General features: G+C 45.2%; 1 protein-coding gene across 4 annotated transcripts in view; it reads left to right on the top strand.

Moving 5' to 3' along the window:
* Positions 1-22,962, top strand: part of b4galt2 (UDP-Gal:betaGlcNAc beta 1,4- galactosyltransferase, polypeptide 2) — a 495,634-nt gene that overhangs the window by 282,853 nt on the left and 189,819 nt on the right. For all 4 annotated transcript variants that reach the window (XM_038794105.1, XM_038794103.1, XM_038794106.1 and 1 more), the window contains exon 3: positions 8,073-8,308. In XM_038794105.1, the coding sequence (XP_038650033.1) occupies positions 8,073-8,308 (236 nt within the window). The remainder of the gene's footprint in view (positions 1-8,072; positions 8,309-22,962) is intronic.

The raw sequence follows: 22,962 nt of genomic DNA on the forward strand, positions 1-22,962 counted from the left end.
CCCACTCGAGTACAATCACTTCCTTCCTTTAGTATGGTGACCAGAACTGCACAGTACTCCAGCTTTTTAAATCTTTCTTTTTGTCACAAGTAGGCTGACATTATCATTGCAATGAAGTTACTGTGAAAATCCCCTAGTCACCACACTCCGGTGCCTGTTCCGATACACTGAGAGAGAATTCAAAATGTCCAATTCACCTAACAAGCATGCCTTTCGGAACTTGTGGGAGGAATCCGGAGCACCCGAAGGAAACCTACACAGACACAGGGAGAACATGTAGATTCCACCCAGTCAATGACCCAAGTGGGGAATTGAACTTGGGTTCCTGATGCTGTGAAGCAACAGTGCTATCCACTATGCTACCGTGCCACCCAAGTGGTAAGTGTTGCACTGGTTAGAACAAAGAGAACAAAGAATAATACAGCACAGGAGCAGGCCCTTCGGCCCTCTGAGCCTGTACCGGTCATGGTACCACCCTTGGCCAAAACCTTTAGCACTTCCTAGTACCTCATCCCTATCCATCCTATCCGTGTATTTGTCAAGATGCCTTTTGAACGCCATTAATGTATCTGCTTGCACAACCTGCCCTGGCAGCGCGTTCCAGGAACTCACTACCCTCGGTGTAAACAACCTGCCTCACACATGCCCATGGGCAGCACGGTAGCATAGTGGTTAGCACAATTGCTTCACAGCTCCAGGGTCCCAGGTTCGATTCCCGGCTTGGGTTACTGTCTGTGCGGAGTCTGCACGTTCTCCCCGTGTGTGTGTGTGTGTGTGTGTGTGTGTGTGTGTTTCCTCCGGGTGCTCCAGTTTCCTCCCACAGCCCAAAGATGTGCGGGTTAGGTGGATTGGCCATGCTAAATTGCCCTTAGTGTCCAAAATTGCCCTTAGTGTTGGGTAGGGTTACTGGGTTATGGGGATAGGGTGGAGGTGTGGACCTTGGGTAGGGTTCTCTTTCCAAGAGCCGGTGCAGACTCGATGGGCCGAATGTCCTCCTTCTGCACTATTAATTCTATGATAAACGTTGCCCCACGAACCTTAGACCGATGCGGAGACCAGATACAACGAGGCCCATACGGCCACCTGGACTGTCATTGAGTGATGCCAACTTCTCAAAATGCAGTTCCGATGCCTCGACGCTCTGTTGGTGCACTGCAGTAGACCCCCGGAGAGTCGCCCACTTTGTGATGGTCTGCTGTGCCCCCCACAACCCGGGACAGCAGCGGGTCGACATGCTTGAGGTGAAGGAGCATGTGGCCACCTCCCAAATAGGAAGAGGAGCCAGACCAGGAGGGGCTGGAGGATGAGTCCGGGGACCTGCAGAACCAGCCGGAGGGTGGACGTCAGACAGTTGTGGTGAGGGTCCGGCAAACCCAGAGGGCCAGGGAGGCCCTCATCATTTCCCGTTTCACATAGGATGTGGCCTTGTCATTCATTCCCCTCTTCCCCCCTCCTTCCACCCCTCACCCTTCCTCCCCATACCCTCTCATTTCCCTCCATCCCTCCATTAACCCCTACCCCCAACCCTGTTCCACCCTCCCAGTGTCTTTGTAACGTAACTCCAGGGTGATGGGTCTCTATGGTGTCAGCGGGTCACTGTGGAGGACAGGGGGCTTATGATAACCTGCTGAGAGCTGAGCTGGTGCTCCTCAATCTATGCCATAGTCTGACTCCTGCCTGTCCGCAGGTGGTGGCATCCAGGACATCCACGCTTGGAGAACTGGGGCACGGAATCCATGCTCGGCCCGGATTGCAGACAAAAGTGCCAGAGCTCTTATGTCTTGAGCGCAGTGTTAGTTAATGTTGTTTATATGTGTCCCCAAATCCCCACCTTCTCTTCCCTCCCCCAATGCCCTCTGTGGTTCTCGAACTGCTTAGACTTCTGTGCTCTACTGCTGCACCCGGATGTGTCCACAGGATGCACATCAGATGTGGAGGCAGCCTGCTACCTGCCACATCCAGTGGCCTTCAATGCACATGCCCGCGCACATGCCAAGATGTGCCATTGTCAAGTGGGTTGGTCTCGGGGGAACTGGTGGCTGCCTTCAACACACTGTTAGGTGGTTCCGGGTTGGCACCTAGTAGTGATATGTATATATAAAGGGTTAATGACTACATCATAGAGTAAGACAACCACTAGGTAGCAGCACTAAATCCATGTATAAATATGTGAACTCAAAGGATCTTGGGTCTATTTGAACCAGGAGTGACTAGATAACAATGTGTTAGAGAGATAGATAGCATAGTTAGCACGGGTAGTTAAATGTAGCTAATACTTTATTCTGAATTGCTTTATCACCAGTTATAGTTCTGTAAAAGTGAACAAACCCAACATTATTTAATTCGCTATTCACTAAACCTATTTTGCTTTGAGTTGAAGATTGGGTTTTTCTTTAGAATCACACCATCAGACCATTCTGGAAATATAAAGCAAAGAGTAACAACATATTACTAACAAGTAATATTACATAGTACCAGGATTTGGCTTCAGTAAACTAGCTAGAGTAATATAGTAAGCTCAGAAAAAGAAGAAAACCTCAGCAGCTATTCGACTCAAGAAGCATCGCAAGCAAACAAAACCTTTGAAGACAAACGATTCGATGGACAAAGCTCAAGCTCCTCGACACCTAAGGATAACCGGTAATTTGAATGCAAATTGCCGGCTGTTTAAACAGCAATTTCAAATTTATCTAGAAGCATCTGATTTAACTAATGCAACCAATGCTGGCAAAATTGCACTGCTATTAACTATATAAGACCCCCTCCTGGTCGGTGCCCATAGGCGCCTGGGATTCACCTCGGGACGGAGGAACAGCTGGATCACACCCCGCTGCCCCTATATCATCTGGCTCTGTCAGCCCTGGTGGTTTCCCAAAGTCTGCAGCATGATGGCGACGTCCTCTGCGATGCTGGGACACTGGAGAAGTCCATTGACCTTGGGTGGAATTCTCCGGTCACTGGGTGGGCGTGGCTGGAGAATCCCACCCGTAGTCTCCCAAATGGAGAATCCTGCCCAATGTATGTGAGCCATCATGTGAGCCAAATTACACATTATAAAATGCATTACTTCTCTTGCATATCCTGTGAAAAGTGTAAAACATTGAGGAATGTACAATTTGCATTATAACCTCTTTAATCATGTAAAATAGATCTGTAATTATAAATGCAGAACTTTTTTATTTATACTAATTCATAATAAGTCAATTGTCAGGATGCGGGGGGGGGGGGGGGGGGGGGGGGGGTGTGGTGGATGTTGCAGAAAGCTGAAAGTCACCTATGCTGCCTGATACTCTTGCAGCACTGTCTGTTACATTCCCACAAGGAACAGAGAAGATTATTGAGTGTCTGAGAAGAAATGGTGAAGGCAACATGGTTAATGAGACAGAGATGTTGCAGAGTTGTGAAGGGGGACTGGGGGAGTGGTCAAAGGCAGAGCGATAGTGGAAGGGAAAGTGAGGGTAGAGGTGGAGAAATGAAGAAAGCGGTGAGCTGTTCAAATGGTGCTAAAATAGAGGGGTTAGGGTTAGAACAGTTTATCATGGTGAAAATTAATGAGAGGTTGGCTTTACTCTCGAGGATGACCCTGGAATGTGGGAGAGATTTATGTTTGATAAATTCCCTTTTCAGGAAAGGATACCATGGTCGTATGTAAGATGCATGTCTATTACTCGTGTCTCAAGATTTTGTTAACTAATAGATTATTTTTATATTCCACTAACGCTCTTTTGGTAATCATTTATTGTTGAGCCAGCGGATTATGGTTTATTTTTTATTAACTTTTAATTTCCATCTGTTTATTCAGTGCAGGCCTGTGCCCTAGTGGGTAAGAATATCACTCTTTTATTTCAAGGCTATTTGCTTCTATACCAGATCAAGAGGCGACAGTATCTTTGTGTTCTACTTTAATTCCAGTTGGCACCTAGATAAGGTGGAAGAGCTAATATTTGTATTCAACACAAGAAAATTTCTTTAACTTTCACCAAGAACATTTCAGACGACATTTGTCCTTGATTTTATGGGTTTCAAGAGATTATTAACAGACGGGGAAAGTCGGGGGTGGGGCAAGCAGAAGAGCAGAGGTTCAGGCAAAGTGGCTTTCTAGTTTTATGTGTGTTGTAACAGGTATAATGAATGCTCATGTGTATTTAACAGTCAGTGAGAGTTATTTTGGTAAATGTATCAAACCAGGTGCTAAATGAGTTCTGTGCTAATAAGACACGCGGTTTGAAAGATTTGATTTATCATTCAGTTTTGGCCCTATTGCTGATTGAATTTGAACTTGCCTGGAAGTTCCGAAACAGACACTTGCAAGGTGTTGCACTCGAGAGCTGATTAGAAACAATTATTATGGAACAATATGTACAGGCTCCATGCAGACACTTCTACCAAAGTTGTAGAAATGTGCCAGCTGACACATACGGAGAGATTTCTTGAAAGCGAGACTGAGGGAGAAGGTGTACACAAGTTGTTGGACACAGCACTGGAGTTCCAGAGAAGGAATGTCTGGCGCCTGCAATGGGGAAACAGTCCATATCACTCTCCTGTCCCTCTCCTCAGCAGCTGCTCTGCTTGGCCTCATGTCCCCCTCTCATTCCTCAACCAGACCCAAAGGGAGTTTCTCAGGAGAACTCCCATAATGTGGAGTAGCATAGCACTTGTTCCTTTTCGCTGAAATCCTCAGAACTTCCGGGAGTAAGCATTGCTGAAGCATTGACAGACTGTCCCAAATGTGTGCTTCTAACCTCCAGCAGCAAGAGTACACTTAAGTAGCGCATGAAATCTGACTTGTTTATTCCTGTTCAGCAGGCCACTGTAAAGAGAGGGTATTAGGTCATGTGTCATAAAACATAGAACAGTACAGAATAGGCCCTTCGGCCCTCGATGTTGTGCCGAGCATTGTCCGAAACCAAGGTGCCCACCATGGCGGATCGGGAATCCCGCTGGAGGCCGGCATGAAACTGATTTGTCTCCCTATAATAGGATGCAGATGAAGGCCTGACCAGAGTCTTCTCCCCACCCCCATGCCCGATTCTCTGCGACACCACTGGGAAAACACACTGGTCCAAATTGCGGCTTTTCCACATATTTGACTTTCAAGGGATGTGATTAGAACATAGAACATAGAACAGTACAGCACAGAACAGGCCCTTCGGCCCTCGATGTTGTGCCGAGCAATGATCACCCTACTTAAACCCACGTAACCCAACAACCCCCCCATTAACCTTACACTACGGGCAATTTAGCATGGCCAATCCACCTAACCCGCACATCTTTGGACTGTGGGAGGAAACCGGAGCACCCGGAGGAAACCCACGCACACATGGGGAGGACGTGCAGACTCCACACAGACAGTGACCCAGCCGGGAATCGAACCTGGGACCCTGGAGCTGTGAAGCATTGATGCTAACCACCATGCTACCATGAGGCCCCTTTTAATTTGTTTAAGTACACCGTTGCCAGAAGCTTCCGTAAACTGCTGGAAGATACAGAACGATAGGAAGTGTTTTTTTTAAACAATCCGACGACCGTTCTTGTTGAAATAGTCAATGATCTAATTGGGTAAATAACTTTGTGGTAATATTCATTTGAGGGAAATAAAGATAAATTAATTTTCTTTTGTAACGTTTAATGTGTGTCAATTTTGTAATTTGACATGAACTGTCACCTTAAACATGGCCTTTGGTCATTGTAAACTGATTTTTAATTAATGACAGAAATTGTGTTTGGCAGAAATATTTGCAGGGAATAAATAACTTTCCGCAGTTGCTGTGGCCCCAAAGTTTATCTGAACTATGTAGGCGACACAATTTACATAACCAGCTCCGGCTTAATTACGTGATTTGCATAATGTGCTCAGCAAATATCCCGTGAGGTCAATATTCCTGTTGCACATGTAAGGAAAAACATGGGAACAGCAGAATTGAATGCACTATCTATAAAATCTAAACAACGGACCCAGTATGATTTAGGGTATCCCATATCATTATACTGTGTATGCTGGGCAGGAATTTAGTGTTCATGTTCAAGTCCTATTTCAGTTAGAGACTGGGTGATAATTGTATTGTAGCATATTTTGTGGAGCTTAAATTGGAAGGGAATATAATGATCTTTTTATTACGTGATGGAAATTAATTTCTATTCCTTTAATCCTGGAGATAAAAACATTTCTCTGTTTTCTATGAGGTTTGCATCATAAATATGAAATATAAAGTTAGGAATTGGTAGCTTCATACCAAGGAAACTGTTAGCCCATTTCAGAGTCTACTTGCCAACCAATCAGCACTCTCTTCTCGTGCAGTATAAATTGTTGTTCCCTGTACATTTGGTAGTCTTGAAAATCTGTTCTGTAGAGTGCAAGATCATACAATCCACAGAATTCTGACAGTGTAGAAGAAAGCCATTCAACCCATCGGGTTTGCACCGACCCTTTGAAATAACTCTACCCGGGCTCACTCCCCTGTCCTATTCCCATAACCTAACCTGTACATCCCTGGACACGAAGGGGAAATTGAGCATGGCCAGTCCATCTAACCTGAACATCTTTGGACTGTGGGAGGAAACTCGCGCAGACACGGAGAATGTGCAAACTCCACACACAAGTCACCCAAGGCCAGAATCGAACCCAGGTCCCTGGCACTGTGAGGCAGCAGTGCTGACCACGTGCCATTTCAAAACCCGACAGCAGGTTTTTTTTCCAGCAATACTCAGGTTCTGTGCTGTCAAATGACAAACTTAGTCCTGGGAGAATCTTATTGGGGGCTCAGTTAACAGATGTGGATACTGATGATGATATTGTGGTATGTAATACATTGAATTCAACTTATTGATGTTAGCTCACTATTGCTGAGCCACTTTCATTCTTTCGTTTTTAAAAATGTTTATTGTTGCTGGTTTGTCACTTTCAAGCTCCATTTTGATGATGTGGTTAAGGATGTAAAAGAGAATCTTGGGGTGACTTGTCCACTCTGAGACTACTATTTTACGCCATGGCTAGGATTAGTAACTTCTATCCCATATTATTGTGAATTGAAACTCTTATGCTCTTTTCTAAAAGTTGCATGTTAATATTAATACTTCGGACTAGTCTGGTGGGTAAGGAAGTCCCCAGAGGTTGTTATTCATGTGTTTATTGATCTGTGATATTTTATGCAGAATTACACCAAGTCGTGAAAGCCGCCTGTTCAGAGAACAACAGTTTGATTCTGAATGCATATAGACAGCTATATTTCAGCCTACTACTGTCCCATTTCAACAAAGAGGACTAATTATGAAGCAAAGTATTACTCCTGAATAATCCACATTTCCATCTACCAAATTGCATTTCAAAGCAAAACTGCTTTAAGTTCGAATCCGAACCGAAATCCAAGTGAGAGACAGTTGGGTGACTAACTATTCCAAGGTTAGCAATTTTACATTATAATGAGTTAGTGAGCCTCATTGTTGTTCACAGTTTTGAATTTAGCTATGGATGGCCTGGTTTCCCAAGCCTCGGGGAACCCAGCAACTAGATCCTGGCTGGGCAGCTGGATCATCTTTTTTTTTTTCACTCATTGATTCACAAGATGTGGCTAGGCCAGTAGTTTTTGCCCATCTCTAATTGCCCTGGAGAAGACGGTGATGAGCTGCCTTCCTGACCGCTGCAGGTACACCCATAGTACTGTTAGGATGGGGATGCCAGGATTTAGACCCGGCCACAGTGAGGGACCGACAATATATTTCCAAGTCAGGATGGTGTGTGGCTTTGGAGGGGAACTTGCAGGATCCAGGCGACAAGTGCTTTCATGACCCATTGTGCCTGCTTGGGCAACCCCTGGAATTGGGAACCCGCAAACATAGGCGAGTCTTGACTTATGGGTCCCCCATGCCTTAGAGCATCCCCTTGTCCTCACTCACTTCCCCAACCCCACCTTCATCCCTGACAGATGAGGTAAGTGAAAATCCAGACTGTTAGCCTGTGAGGTTGACTGATTTCCTGCCTCACTTATGATTTCATAACAAAATAAAAACTTTTATTACAAATACATGAGTGGAAATTAACAGCTTTTCCTATTTTAAAAATAAATATTTTACAGTTGGACGATTGCTCATAGAATTCAACTCCCTGATGACAATGGAGAAGGTTCAGCGAGAGAATCCAGATGTACGAGAGGGTGGTAAATACAAGCCTTCAGACTGTATAACTAAGCAAAGAGTTGCCATCATAATTCCATTCAGGCACAGGGAACATCACTTGAAGTTCTGGCTGCATTACTTGCATCCCATACTCCGCAGGCAGAAGATCAACTATGGGATTTATATTATAAACCAGGTAAGTACCCAACCATATAGTCCTATTTTGAGGCAGTTATGTTCTATTATGAGCTAAGGATTTCATTGGAGCCAATTATGAGTTATAAGCTATTTAATCTATTTGTTTTATGTGATCCCTCCTTATGGTTTCACAATTCTAACCCTTACACTATTGAGTATTGAATCACTAATCATCTTTAAATAAGTTCTAAATATTGAATAAGTTTTCTCCTTGATATTGTAGTCTATCTGCATCAAAGATCAAAATTATAAGGGTTCTTCAGGTTTGATGCTTCATCTTTACTTAGATACAATTTGTAGGACCCTTGGAGCAATATTGCATGTGTCTGCCCTATTTCTGCCATAACTCACTGCAGGAGGGAAATACTTTTGACCCAAATTACTCTGCCGATAATAACTCCAAAGAAATGACCGTAAATGATTCTCCTCCCGGACTAAAAGAAAGGCCCTGGCTTCACCAGAAACTTTGAGGTCAGCCATAACCCTTTCACACGATCTAAAACAGGAGAGTGGAAAATGATAAGAGATAAAGTGCAAATTACTGTGCACCAACATGTTATAAAGGGAGATGTGGGGCGGCACGGTGGCACAGTGGTTAGCATTGCTGCCTATGGCGCTGAGGACCCGGGTTCGAATCCCGGCTCTGGATCACTGTCCGTGTGGAGTTTGCACATTCTCCCCGTATCTGCGTGGGTTTCGCCCCCACAACCCAAAGATGTGCAGGGTAGATGGATTGGCCACATTAAATTGCCCCTTAATTGGAAAAAAAATTTGGGTACTCTAAATTTATTAAAATGAATACATAAATAAAGAAAGGGAGATGAGTGTATACAAAAGGGAGATGTGTATACAATTGGCAATACCAATCCTCACTTCCACTTATTCCTGTGTTTTATGGTTCAGAATCATTGGTCAGGGACAGCCTGTGAGACTTGTATAAAATCCTGTTGAGTGACACTACGACATTGCTTTCCAGTGACAGTGGCAATATGAATTAGCACCTATACATAGCCCTGTGTCTTATTCATATTGACCATAATTTTCCTCCTGAGTTTTCTTAGTTGACCTCTAACTTTGACAGAGCAGAATGCTTGAAGTTACAGTAACCAGCTGGGAAAATGTCCTACTCTGCTACTGGGCTGCCTTTCACATGGAGATTAAAAGCAATATATTTAACTCTAGAAGAATTGGGACTGTGCTGTTTGATGCCTCTGCATCATTTAGAATATACAGCAACTCTTTTACTGAAAAACAGATACTTTCTTTGCAGATGGGCGATATTTTCAAAAGTTACGTAGGAGTGCTTTACCCTAAAAGTGGTTCCTTGGAGTATTGTTTCTTTCTTCAGTTTTTATAAAGCTTCATTATTCAGAGCAGCATCTTGACATGCCTGTGAATATATTTGTGGTCGTCCTACGCTTGGTGGCAAGGCTACTCAAGTGATTCCAATTCTGTTTAACTGACTTGGATACTGACAGCCTTTTGAGTTTTTATAATGCAGACATCCCCCCAGTCCCAAATAATACTTTCCTTGTGTGAGTTATTGTTGCAACGATCGGCTGTTCAGGAAGGTGTCGGAATGTGGTGAACTAGAAAACATGATCTGTGTTCAAGTTTTATATTTTTAATGTGCACTAATTGCTTAATTTTTTGTAAATTTCTAACCATCAATATTATAGAACATAGAACACTACAGCACAGAACAGGCCCTTCGGCCCTCGATGTTGTGCCGAGCATTGTCCGAAACCAAGATCAAGCTATCCCACTCCCTGTCATTCTGGGTGCTCCATGTGCCTATCCAATAACCGCTTGAAAGTTCCTAAAGTGTCCAACTCCACTATCACAGCAGGCAGTCCATTCCACACCCTAACCACTCTCTGAGTAAAGAACCTACCTTGGACATCCCTCCTATATCTCCCACACTGAATCTTATAGTTATGCCCCCTTGTAACAGCTACATCCACCCGAGGAAATAGTCTCTGAACGTCCACTCTATCTATCCCCTTCAACATCTTATAAACCTCTATTAAGTCGTCTCTCATCCTCCTCCGCTCCAAAGAGAAAATCCCTAGCTCCCTCAACCTTTCCTCATCGGACCTATCCTCCAAACCAGGCAGAGTCCTGGTAAATCTTCTTTGCACCCTTTCCAATGCTTCCACATCCTTCCTATAACGAGGTGACTAGAATTGCACACAATACTCCAAATGTGGTCTCATCAAGGTCATGTATAGTTGCAGCATAATCCCGCGGCTCTTGAACTCAAGCCCCCTGTTAATAAAGGCTAACACGCTATAAGCCTTCTTCACGGCTCTATCCACTTGAGTGGCAACCTTCAGAGATCTGTGGACATAAACCCCATGATCTCTCTGTTCCTCCACATTCCTCATAAACCTACCGTTGACCCTGTAATCCGTATTCAAAATTTGTCTACCAAAATGAATCACCTCGCACTTATCAGGGTTAAACTCCATCTGCCATTTTTCGGCCCTGCTCTGCACCCTATCAATGTCTCTTTGCAGCCTACAACAGCAACCCCCCCCCCCCCCCCCCCACCTCATCCGCTACGCCAGCAATCTTGGTGTCATCAGCAAATTTACTGACCCACCCTTCAGCCCCTCTCCTCCAAACCATTGATAAAAATCACAAATAGCAGAGGACCCAGCACTGATCCCTGTGGTACACCACTGGTAACTGGTCTCCAGTCTGAAAATTTTCCATCCACCACCACCCTCTGCCTTCTATGTGATAGCCAGTTACTTATCCAATTGGCCAAATTTTCCTCTATCCCACACCTCCTTACTTTCCTCATGAGCCGACCATGGGGAACCTTATCAAACGCCTTACTAAAATCCATGTATACGACATCAACTGCTCTACCTTCATCTACACACTTTGTTATCTCCTCAAAGAATTCAATCAAATTTGTGAGGCAAGACTTACCCTTCACGAATCCGTGTTGACTATCCCGGATTAAGCTGCATCTTTCCAAATGGTCATAAATCCTATCCTTCAGGGCCTTTTCCATTAACTTACCGACCACCGAAGTAAGACTAACTGGCCTATTATGATGTAAAGTTGGTGAGCAACTTGGTGGGAACCAATGGTTAATAAGAAATACCATCGATATAACACATGTTATCAGTGCTCAACATGCCACAAAATGCTTCACAGTCCAAAGATGTGCAGGTTAGGTGGATTGGTCATGCTAAAATTGCCCCATAGTGTCCTAAAATGTGCAGGTTAGGTGGGGTTAGGGGTTACGGGGCTAGGGTGGAGGGGTGGGCCTGGGTGAAATGCTCCTTTGGAGGGTAGATGCAGAATTGACGGGCTGAAGGCCTCCCTCTGCAAAGAACAAAGAAAAGTACAGCAAAGGAACAGGCCCTTCGGCCCTCCAAGCCCGTGCCGACCATGCTGCCCGACTAAACTACAAACTTCTACACTTCCTGGGTCCGTATCCCTCTATCCCCATCCTATTCATGTATTTATCAAGATGCAATGTAGGGATTCTATGGAAACTAACTAGTTACTTTGGAAGTCCTGTCAGTGATGTTACGTAAGCAAGTTCAGAAGCTGCATTATTCATATCAAAGCCACACAAATGGCAAGTGAGGTGAGATAGACTTTGAAGGATGGCCCTGGGTGTTTTCAGAGTGCCCTGGTCACCTTTGGATAACGCCATGGGACCTGTAACATGCATCTTTCGTCCGCGGATCCCTGATTTAACATCTCATTTGAAGGATGGCAACACTGATAATACAGCAGTTCTTCAGTACTATGGATGGTATTTTTCTTTAATGATAGTACTCTCATCTGAGTCAGATGAAAGAGTGGGGTCAAACTCCCCTACAATGGAGCTAACTTTCACTGACAAAGCTTTGACAGAGTCACCGGACTCGAAACGTTAGCTCTTTTCTCTTCCTACAGATGCCGCCAGGCTCGCTGAGATTTTCCAGCATTTTCTCTTTCGTTTCAACTTTCACTGAGGTCCTCCGGCTTATTTAGGTAACTATCTAAATCCCTGAATGCGGCATGTGCAGCTGAGTCCAGTCCTGCCGCCACTCATCATTGACACAGGTTTCAGTAGGGCTCATCATAACTGGGACTGGGTACCTGGGACTGGGAATCCCAGTTAGCGTATTTGTTCACCCTAGCTTTGAATACGAGTGCCTCCAGGACTACTCCGATTTCAAGCTCGTAACGTTCTGGTCCATGTTTCAGTGCTGCTTTTATAACCACAGAGCTGTCAGGTGGCATTCCCAGTAGATGCCCAATCGGCAAACTACAAGTGACAGATTACTATTGGGTCATGCCATAATAGTTAAGTGTGCAGCCGTTGTGCCACTCTAGTCACTGAAGTTTAAGCTGGATTCTAGGGGGAAATAACAGAATTATTCTGGGCAGCACGTAGCACAAGTGGATAGCACTGCAACTTCACAGCGCCAAGGTCCCAGGTTCGATTCCACGCTGGGTCACTGTCTGTGTGGAGTCTGCACGTTCTCCCCGTGTCTGCGTGGATTTCCTCCGGGTGCTCCGGTTTCCTCCCACAGACCAAAGACGTGCAGGTTAGGTGGATTGGCCACGCTAAATTGCCCTTAGTGTCCAAAAAGGTGAGGCGGGGTTATTGGGTTACGGGTCTAGGGTGGAAGTGAGGGCTTAAGTGGGTCGGTGCAGACTCGATGGGCCGAATGGCCTCCTGCACTGTATGTTCTATGTAACTTTGGTGGACGAGACCCTGGAAACCTCTGAAAAACTGTTGTCTGTGTTTGAAGCCATTTTTCGGGGATTTTTGTGGTGGTTCTGCTAAAAGTAACACAGGACAACTGAGAGAGCCTGTATAGAATTTCACCCTCACAATCTTGAGACTTCAGTATTGCACTGAAAGAATTCTGCATTGTCAGAAACGTTTAAAAAATATTCAATGTTAAATCAAGGCGTTATCGTTCTGTTCAGTTGCATCTAAGGCATATCGAAAAGGAGGGTGTCTCCCCAGTGTTCTAGCCAAATTTGTCCCTCAGCCAGCATCACTCAAACAGATTAACTGGTCGTTAATGACAGTGCTGTTTGTGGGGCCATCCTTTGTGCGCTGGCTGCTGTGTTTGCCTACATTGGAACAGAAACTGTACTTCTGAAACACCTCATTGCCTGCAAAGTATTTTCCTGAGGATATGAAAGAAATGACATGCATTGTAAGTCACTTTGTTTATCTGTTTGTTTTTTCTTTCTATTGTGTGTTTATACACTGTGTTATACAGAGATTGTCGAAGGTGAACCCTTGATAGCTTAAAGAGAACAGAGAAGGGTGGCCACACACTCTTGGTATGTCACTAATAGGGACTTGGGGCCACACGGGGGTGGAAAATGGATTTGACAGGATGATCTAGTGCAGGGGGTATAATGTAAATTGTGCTTTGGACTGGAGAAAAGTGTTTTTTTTTAATTAATTCTTGGAATGTGGCCGCCATTGGCATTTATTGTTCATCCCCAGCTGCCCTGAGTTTGATGCAAGCTGCTTGTTTGCTCGGCCGTTCTTTAGGGCAGGTAAGCGTCAATCCTATTGTATGACTGGAGCAACATGCAGACCAGACCAGATCAGAGCGGCATATTATCTTCCCTAAAGAACGTGAGTGAGTCAGTTAGGTTTTTATAGTAATCTGACCGTTGAACGGTCACTATTGCTGGCAACTTTTTTATTTATTACCAAATTTTTAAACGGAGTTCACACCCTCACTATTCTAGTGAGAACTGAACTCTTGTTCCCCGGATTAGACTGAGCCTCTGCATTATTAATCCACATCCCTTACACTATTGTATGGCACCTCAGATCATTCCTTAAGCGAATTGCTCGGTTTACGTGCCGCCTCAAACAATTGTGTCAGGATCTGGCTTCCCAGCTGTTTCTTTAACATTAGTCTCGTTAATGATTCTCTCTGTGGCGGCACAGAAAATTATATGTATAAACAGAATGGGGTGGGAAGTAACTTCTTAACTCCGGATTGAGATCGCTGTCACTTGCATCAGTCCATCCCGAGCTCGAATGTGAAGTGGCATGAATCAGAATCAGGAGTTACGTTTTCCCTTCCTCCACTGTGGTATTAAAGAATATATTTTCTCCCCTTCCCCCTCTTTAGGTTTCCATGCAACATGGATCATAACCTGACTGAGAGGGTGGGCAGATATCCTCCTCCCAGCCCTTTGACAATGCTGATCTGTTAACTGCCAGCTAGGAGATGCACAAGAGGGTCTGGGGTGACTCGTCCACTACTTGGGTGCCTTCCGTAAAGGCACGGCTGAGATTAAGAATTTGCCATGCGGGGAATGGCAGGCACAATTATCATCCTCTATCACAGTGAGTTGAAGTTCTAAATGCCCTGTCCCAGTGAGCTACCTGTTGATGAAGATAGTTGCAGCTGGGCAGTGGGGTTCCCCGAGGTTGCCCTTGAATTCCTGCTGCTCATGATATGTATTAACCTCAATGGACATATTGTAAGTCGTCTCTGTTTGCCAAATACACCAAGTTGTTTGTGAAAGCATTGTGTTACGAGAACAGGTATAAGATTCAAAGAGATTTAAGAATCTGGATGGGGGCAAGCGCATGTCTTACGAAATGAAAAGGTTGAAAATAAAAGGTATAAAAGATTTGTGTGTGCATCACATTGTACGGAAATGATGGCCAAAGCGGAAAAAGTTAAAACAAACAATGCACAACCGAGACAATCAATGATTTCAAAAGGAAATTGGATAGGCATTTTGAAGGAAATAAACTTGGCAAGCTAGCTGGATAGAGCGGGGAATGGAACTGACTGGCTTTCTCTTACAAAGGACCAGCATGGACTTGATGGTTTGAATGGCTTCCTTCTGTGCTGTAATGATTCTAAGACTGTTTACAATCTGTGAACATTATTGTGTGCTATGTGTTGTGCCAGTTTTGAACACCATAACGCTCAAGGGAGGAGCCAAGTGGAGCTAAATTGTTTCTCTAAGGAGAGAGTAGTGAAGTGCCAGCAAGCTTGCGGGTCTTCTGACGAGCACCCAAGAATGCTGTTTGCAACATTTCTGCTTTTCAGCAAGTGGAGGTGTAAGTTCCGAGGGAAAAGTGTAGATGGGAAATAACAGCAGATAGAATGAAAAGATAGTTTTAACAACTTCAGAGAGCATAAATAAGAAATTACACCATGTATAATTAAGTTCTTGTGCATTAATGTCTGAACGTAGAGTGAGGGCATTTTGTAAACGGATGTGTTTTAAATATGCATAGATACATTTATTTTTTATTTTTTACTTTTTTAAATAAATTGAGAATACCCAATTAATTTTTGCCAATTAAGCGGCAATTTAGCGTGTTCAATCCACCTACCTTTGTAGCCACCGAAGTTGGCCATTCCCTAAATACAAAATGGAGGAACGCAAAGCTTGCAGGTTAAAATGGACAGTGTTAACAACACAAGTAGGCTGCACCAAGCCAATGTCTATTCTGTCCGCTAAGAGAGCAGACAGCACCGAAACGAACATTCCGCATACTAATGAGGCAATCTCCGGGATAGTTAACATAGTAATGGAACAATCCCAGGGACAATGGACACAAATGGGGAAGTGATTGCAACAGTGTATGGGAAACCAGACACCCCGGCACCAGCGGGGTTCGAAAACAAAGCACCTGAAGGCCCGCCCAGTAGCCAAGGAACAGGAACAGCCTCAGTATTGGGGGGGATTCAAACATATCGATTGGGAAGAGACTCAATCGATTCCCAGCAGGAAAAGGGTCCGCCCAAAAGGGCGCGAAGCCCTGGGACCTATAAAAGACAGGTCCCACACATAGTTTGTTCTTCTTAACCAGCCCTCCTTCCTGGACCAGCATTTCGACCAGCTTTTGCCAAAGAAGACATTGAACGAGAGAGAGGAGAGGTTTGGGACAGCAGCCGCCAGCAAGTAAGTGTCTCACAACGATAGCTACCAGAGATAGACACTCCTGACCCCTTTTTAACCCGTACCAACCTGAAGTCTGCAGACCAGAGCAGAGCAAGAGGCCTTGTCCCCTGATCCGGCAGTTCCCTTTGAGATAGGTATTGGTTTATTTAGTGGTAGGAATAGTTTAATCCTCTTAGCGTGTGCTTGGGTAGTATTATAATTGTATTACAATAAACTCAGTTGTTTGAACTTACTAATTGGTGTATGGTTTTATTGCTTTGAACTTGACCTTGAAACTTGTGGTGGTATCTTAACGATACCTGGCGACTCCAGAGCTAAGTAATGAGCCAAATTGAGTGTTAAGCACACTCACCCAGAACGAGCAACACCGTGTACGAATTTGGGCTGTGGGGATGAAACCCACGGAAACACGGGGAGAATGTGCACGTGGAGGGGTCTTGCCTTGGAGGGTGTTAGTTGAGGGGAGGGGGATTCCCATTTCCACCCCCAATCCTCCAGGCCCCCCCGCACCCCATTACCCCAAACCCACCCCCCTTTTCCCCCTGCGCTGCATATCTCCCCCAAACAAAACAAAATACCCGTAACTTCACCCCCCCCCCCCCCCACCACCACCACCACCCCACCCTTGCTGACTCCTCAATTCACGTTAAAGAAGTTTCCTCCTCGGGCTGGGGAGGGGGGGTGAGCCCCTCTTCAACTCCATGTATGGTGAACTTAACTTGTTCCAGGTGCAAAAATTCAGGTCACTCCCCATACCCTCACGTTTGGCAGATCTGAGTCCCGCCAAGTCAACAAAATCTGTCTCCGGGTTATCAGGATCAGGGAGGCAAAGGCCAAGACATCAGCCTCTTTCCCCACCTGAACTCCCGGATCTTCCAACCCTCTGAATATCGCCACCTCCGGATTCGGGGCCACCCCGACGCCCAGAATTTCGAACGTGACATCCAAAAAACCCTTTCCAAAATCCTCTCTACCTTGGACAGGTCTAAAACATATGCACATGTTTCCCTGGACCTCCCACACACTGCCCATACCTATCCTCCACTCCTGACAAAAATTTGCTCATGCTCAAGACCGTCATGTGGGCTCTGTCCACCACCTTAAACTGGATGAGGCTTAACCTTGCACATGCTGAGGAAGCATTCACCATTCCCAGGGCCTCCCTCCACACCCCAGCCACCAACTCTTTCTCCCAGCTCTTTCTCCCACTTGCGTCTGAACTCCTCCACAGGCTTTTCCACGGATAGCCTTACAATGCTCCACTTCTCCAGTTTCCACCCTAAACACATTAAAGAAGCCATCCCCTATGGACAAGCCCTCCGTGTACACAGGATCGGCTCAGACGAGGAGGAGCTCGTCAACAAGCATGTTGGACTTTAACCTGGTGTTGTAAGACTTCTTACTGTGCTCACCCCAGTCCAACGCTGGCATCTCAACATCATCAGCGGTGGAGGCGGCACCTCTTTTCCAATATAGTCCCTCACCTGCAGGTACCTGAACTCTACAGACGCTGAAAGATGCTCTCGTACGAACGGGATATGGCGCTCGACTCATCGATCGACAGTTCCAACGCGCCACAGCAAAAAAACGCTCCGATCTCCTCAGAAGACAAACACAGGACACAACCGACAGAGTACACTTCATCGTCAGCACTTTCCCGGAGCGGAGAAACTACATCTTCGTTGCAACCTCCAACACATCATCGATGAAGATGAACATCTTGCCAAGGTCATCCCCACACCCCCACTACTTGCCTTCAAACAACCACGCAACCTCAAACAAACCATTGTTTGCAGCAAACTACCCAGCCTTCAGAACAGCGACCACGACACCACACAACCCTGCCATGGCAATCTCTGCAAGACGTGCCAGATCGCCAACATGGATACCACGATTACACGTGAGAACACCACCCACCAGGTACGCGGCACATACTCGTGCGACTCGGCCAACGTTGTCTACCTCATACGCTGCAGGAAAGAATGTCCCGAAACGTGGTACATTGGCGAGACCATGCAGACGCTGCAACAACGAATGAATGGACATCACGCGACAATCACCAGGCAGGAATGTTCCCTTCCAGTCGGGGAACACTTCAGCAGTCAAGGGTATTCAGCCTCTGATCTCTGGGTAAGTGTTCTCCAAGGCGGCCTTCAGGACGCGCGACAACGCAGAATCGCCGAGCAGAAACTTACAGCCATGTTCCGCACACATGAGTATGGCCTCAACCGGGAGCTAGGATTCATGTCGCATTACATTCACCCCCCCATCATCTGGCCTGGGCTTGCGAAATCCTGCCAACTGTCCTGGCTTGAAACAATTCACACCTCTTTAACGTGGGGTTACCCCTATCTCTGGATCTGTAAAGATTCAATTACCTGCAAATGCTCGCATTCTAAGCATTGTCTGGCATCTTTGAATTTGTCTATATATATGTTTCTGGAACATACCTCTTCATTCAGCTGAGGAAGGAGCAGTGCTCCGAAAGCTAGTGTTTGAAGCAAGCATGTTGGACTTTAACCTGGTGTTGTAAGACTTCTTACTGTGCTCACCCCAGTCCAACGCTGGCATCTCAACATCATCAGCGGTGGAGGTGGCGACTCCGAAAAGGGCGGCACCTCTTTTCCAATATAGTCCCTCACCTGCAGGTACCCGAACCTGTTTGCCTAAGGCAACTGATACATCTCAAGTTCTTCAGGCCTGCAAACTTTCCTCCCACAATCAAGCCCCTGAAGTACTCTATCCCCACCTGCTGTCACCCCGGAACCGACTGATGAAAATGGCAGGTGCCTCAACAATATTGCCCTCAAACTGGTCCCCCTACACGACACCGCCTCCACCCACCCTCAGATCAACCCTTCCTCTGCCGCCCATTTCCTAACCATTGCGATGTTTTCTGCGCAGTAGTAATTCAACAGACTCGGCAAAGCCAACCCCCCACCTCGTCGATCTCTTTCCAGAAACACCCTCCTCACCGGTGGGGCCTTCCCCGTCCATACAAATCTCAAAATCATCCATTCACCTTTCTAAAAAAGGACTTGGGGACAAAAATGGGGAAGTACTGAAATACAAATAGAAACTTGGGCAGCACTGTCATTTTCACCGTCTGTGCATGCCCTGCCAAAGACAAGGGCAACACACCCCACCTCTTGAATCTACCTTAATACCCTCCACCAATCGCACCAAGTTCAACTGGGCCCAACTCTAGGTCACCTGTTTCCTAAGATAGTGAAAGTTCGCCCCCACCACCCAGAATGGCAACTCCCCCAGCCTCTCCTGCCCCTGGCATTTATTGGGAACACCTGGCTTTTCCCCATATTCAATTTATATCCTGCGAAATGGCCAAACGCCCCCAGGATCCCAGTGATCCTGTCAAAACTCCCCACCGAGTCGTAAATGAAAAACAGGAGGTTGTCTGAATACAAAGAGACCCTGGGCTGGATTCTCCGCCGGCAGGATGCTCCATTTTGCCGACAGCCCAGGAGTTTCCCGACTGTGTGGCGCTGCCCTACAATGGGAAACCCCATTGACCAGCCAGCGTAACAGAGCATCCCGCTAGTGGGGTGAAACAGAAATGTGGCATGGGGGAGAATCCAGCCCCCTGTGTTAAGCGTGTGGGCATAAATTCCTTCTTTTTTCTTAAATTTAGAGTACCCGATTCATTTTTTCCAATTAAGGGGCAATTTAGCGTGCTCAATCCACCTACCTTCCATATCTTTGGGTTGTGGGGGCAAAACCCACGCAAACACGGGGAGAATGTGCAAACTCCACACGGACAGTGACCCAGAGCCAGGATCGAACCTGGGACCTCGGCGCCGTGAGACTGCAGTGCTAACCACTGCCCCACTGTGCTGCCCAAGTGGGCATAAATTTGGCAAAAGAGGTACAATGTGGGAAATTGTGAGGTTGCTTTGGCAAAGACTGTAGAAAGCTGCAGTACAGAAGGACCCGGGTGTCCTGATTTATGAATCACAAAAAGGTAACATGCAGATACCGTAAGTAATCGGGAAGGCAAATGGAATGTTGGCCCTTAATGCAAAGGGGGTGGAGTATAAAATAGGGGAATTTTGCTACAACTGCAAAGGACATTGGTGAGAACAGACCTAGAATTCTGTGTACAATTTTGATTGCTTTACTTCAGGAAGGATATATTTGGATTGGAGGAGGTTCAGAGAAGATTCACTTGTCTGATGATTGTTATGAGGATGATTGAGCAGATTAGGTCTATGCTCATTGGAATTTATAAGAATAGGAGATGATCTTATTGAAACATAGAAGATTACGAGGAGTCTTGAGAGGCTAGCTGCTGAGAGGATGTTTCCCCCCCATTGGGGGAATCTAGAACAAGGGCACAGCTTTTATGGGCGACACGGTAGCACAGTGGTTAGCACTGTTACTTTGGAACGCCAGGGATCCGAGTTCGATTCCAGCCTTGGGTCACTGTCTGTGTGGAGTCTGCACATTCTCCCCGTGTCTGCGTGGGTTTCCTCCGGGTGCTCGGGTTTCTTCCCACAAGCTCCGAAAGACGTGCTTGTCAGGTGAATTGGACATTCTGAATTCTCCCTTTGTGCACCTGAACAGGTGCCGGAGTGTGGTGACTAGGGGATTTTCACAGTAACTTCATTGCAGGGTTAATGTCAGCCTACTTGTGACATTAATAAAGATTATTATTATTAAAATCTAGTGGATACAGACCTAACCTCTCCAGCTATTCCTCATAAGAAACAAAATTAAAAATAAGGGGCCTTCCATTTAAGTCAGATATGAGGGAGGAATGTCTTCTCTTGGAGGATCATTACTCTTTGGAATTCTCTTCTACAGAGAGCAGTGAAGATTGGGTCATTGAATATACTCGAGGTTGAATTAGACAGATTTTTGAACCACAGGGGATTTGACAGTAATGGGGACAGTCCACCATCAGATCAAACATGACCTTATTGAATGGTGGAGAGGGCACGATAGGCTGCATGGTCTACCCTGCTCCCATTTCTTACGATCTTAAGAATTTCAAAATACAGAGTCAAATGTTTGGAGGTTTATGAAAGGTTAAATGAACAAATGCCATGATCAGCAATGATCAGTTTGGAGGCTTAATGGCACAATGCCAGGCCTGTTACAGGACTATAAATATTCCACTATTGTGTATTGCCAGAACTATGTAGTAAACCATTAGTATTGAATTATTGTATCAGAGTGAGTTCACACAAGATGCTGGACACAGAAATCCTCACTTTACAACCAGTTGCTGTCAATTGTCTCTATTTTGTTCTCCTCCTGATTTATTTGAATCCCACCTTATGATGGTCTCACTTTTCAGATCAAACTCAGGGAAAAGACCATTAGAATTATCCAAAGCTATTTTCTATAACAATGATTACAGCCTTACAGATTTGTTGACATTCTACAGAAATGGCCTCCCAGTTACATTTACAGGTCTTTAGGCTAGGTGGATTGGTCAAGCTAAAATTGCCCCTTAGTGTCCAAAGATGTGAAGGCTAGGTGGGGTTACGGGGACAGGGTGGTGGGGCCTAGGGTCAGTGTAGACTCGTTGGGCCGAATGGTCTCTGTCTGGATTATAGGGATTCTATAGATTCTATGAACTCATATAAAATTGAGTGGAATACAGTGCAAGTTATTTTTTTTCTGTCACACTGGCTCATTTTATTACTATTTCTCAATCTTGACTGCTACCAAGGGCTACGAGGGCAATTTGTTATCGCTTTCCAGGTATTTTTCAAGGTCACATTTTGTTACAAGAGTCTTTCTTCTGTTGAGCTTCAATTGAGCAATTGTGTCAATATATTTTTGAACAATTGTGAAAGCTCACTTTTAACAAATATTGGTAATGGAATATTATTTCCCTGTGGGAGTCAGCTGTGAAAGATTTAATCAGTCTACGTTATGCTTTCTCTATTGTTTCATTTGATGCCATTTTATACGTCCTCCTACTGTTTCGCTCATAATGCCTTGACTCTGATTTGACTGTTTCTGTAGCTTAACTACAGTTTTATTTACAGGCAATCTGTACCTGCATGCAACTGAGTGTCTTTCTTCTTTTTGTCTCTGATCAAAGGGACATCTGTAATTTATATTTCATTTTATTCATTTTAATTTAGTGGACAGGTCACCCTCCCCAGATTGGCGTTCTTGGCAAAAGCCAGAGACACTGTACTGTAAGCACTGCTGTCTGAGACTCACAGTGCGAATCTTTGAGAATGTGTTTTTGGTTGAGTTGTCATTAAATGTTTTTAAAGGCACAAGAGGAAGTGTGCCACTGACCTGGCTGTTATATTCTTCTTACGTTAAGGGCCCATTGGATACTCTTTTTTTTGGCAAATGATTTTAAAATTTCTCTAGAAATATTCACTATTAGCATTCTGATTAGTGCGCTTTTTAAATGTGCATTAATAAATATTAGTATCTCTCTAGCACTCCGTGTTCTCCCAAAGTCATGACCAGTGAAAGTCATGAGGGCGAGAATATAATAACAGAGCAGTTATTTCAATTAGGAAATTATGGCTGCAGTGGACTACGCAAGTACCCCTCCTGTTTAATAAGTCTGTTGATTTAGTGAAGTACCATTTTTAGAATTACATTGCAAGGCATTATGCTCTTCTCTCCTGACTCAACCCCAATGTCATAATTTGCCGATAGACACTTCTTTCTCTTGTTATTGAATGCAATGTGTAGAGGCTATGATGTGATGAATGGGGGCAACAAGTTGTC

This window comes from Scyliorhinus canicula, chromosome 4 (assembly GCF_902713615.1).
Source record: "Scyliorhinus canicula chromosome 4, sScyCan1.1, whole genome shotgun sequence".
In the NCBI taxonomy this organism is placed as follows: domain Eukaryota; kingdom Metazoa; phylum Chordata; class Chondrichthyes; order Carcharhiniformes; family Scyliorhinidae; genus Scyliorhinus; species Scyliorhinus canicula.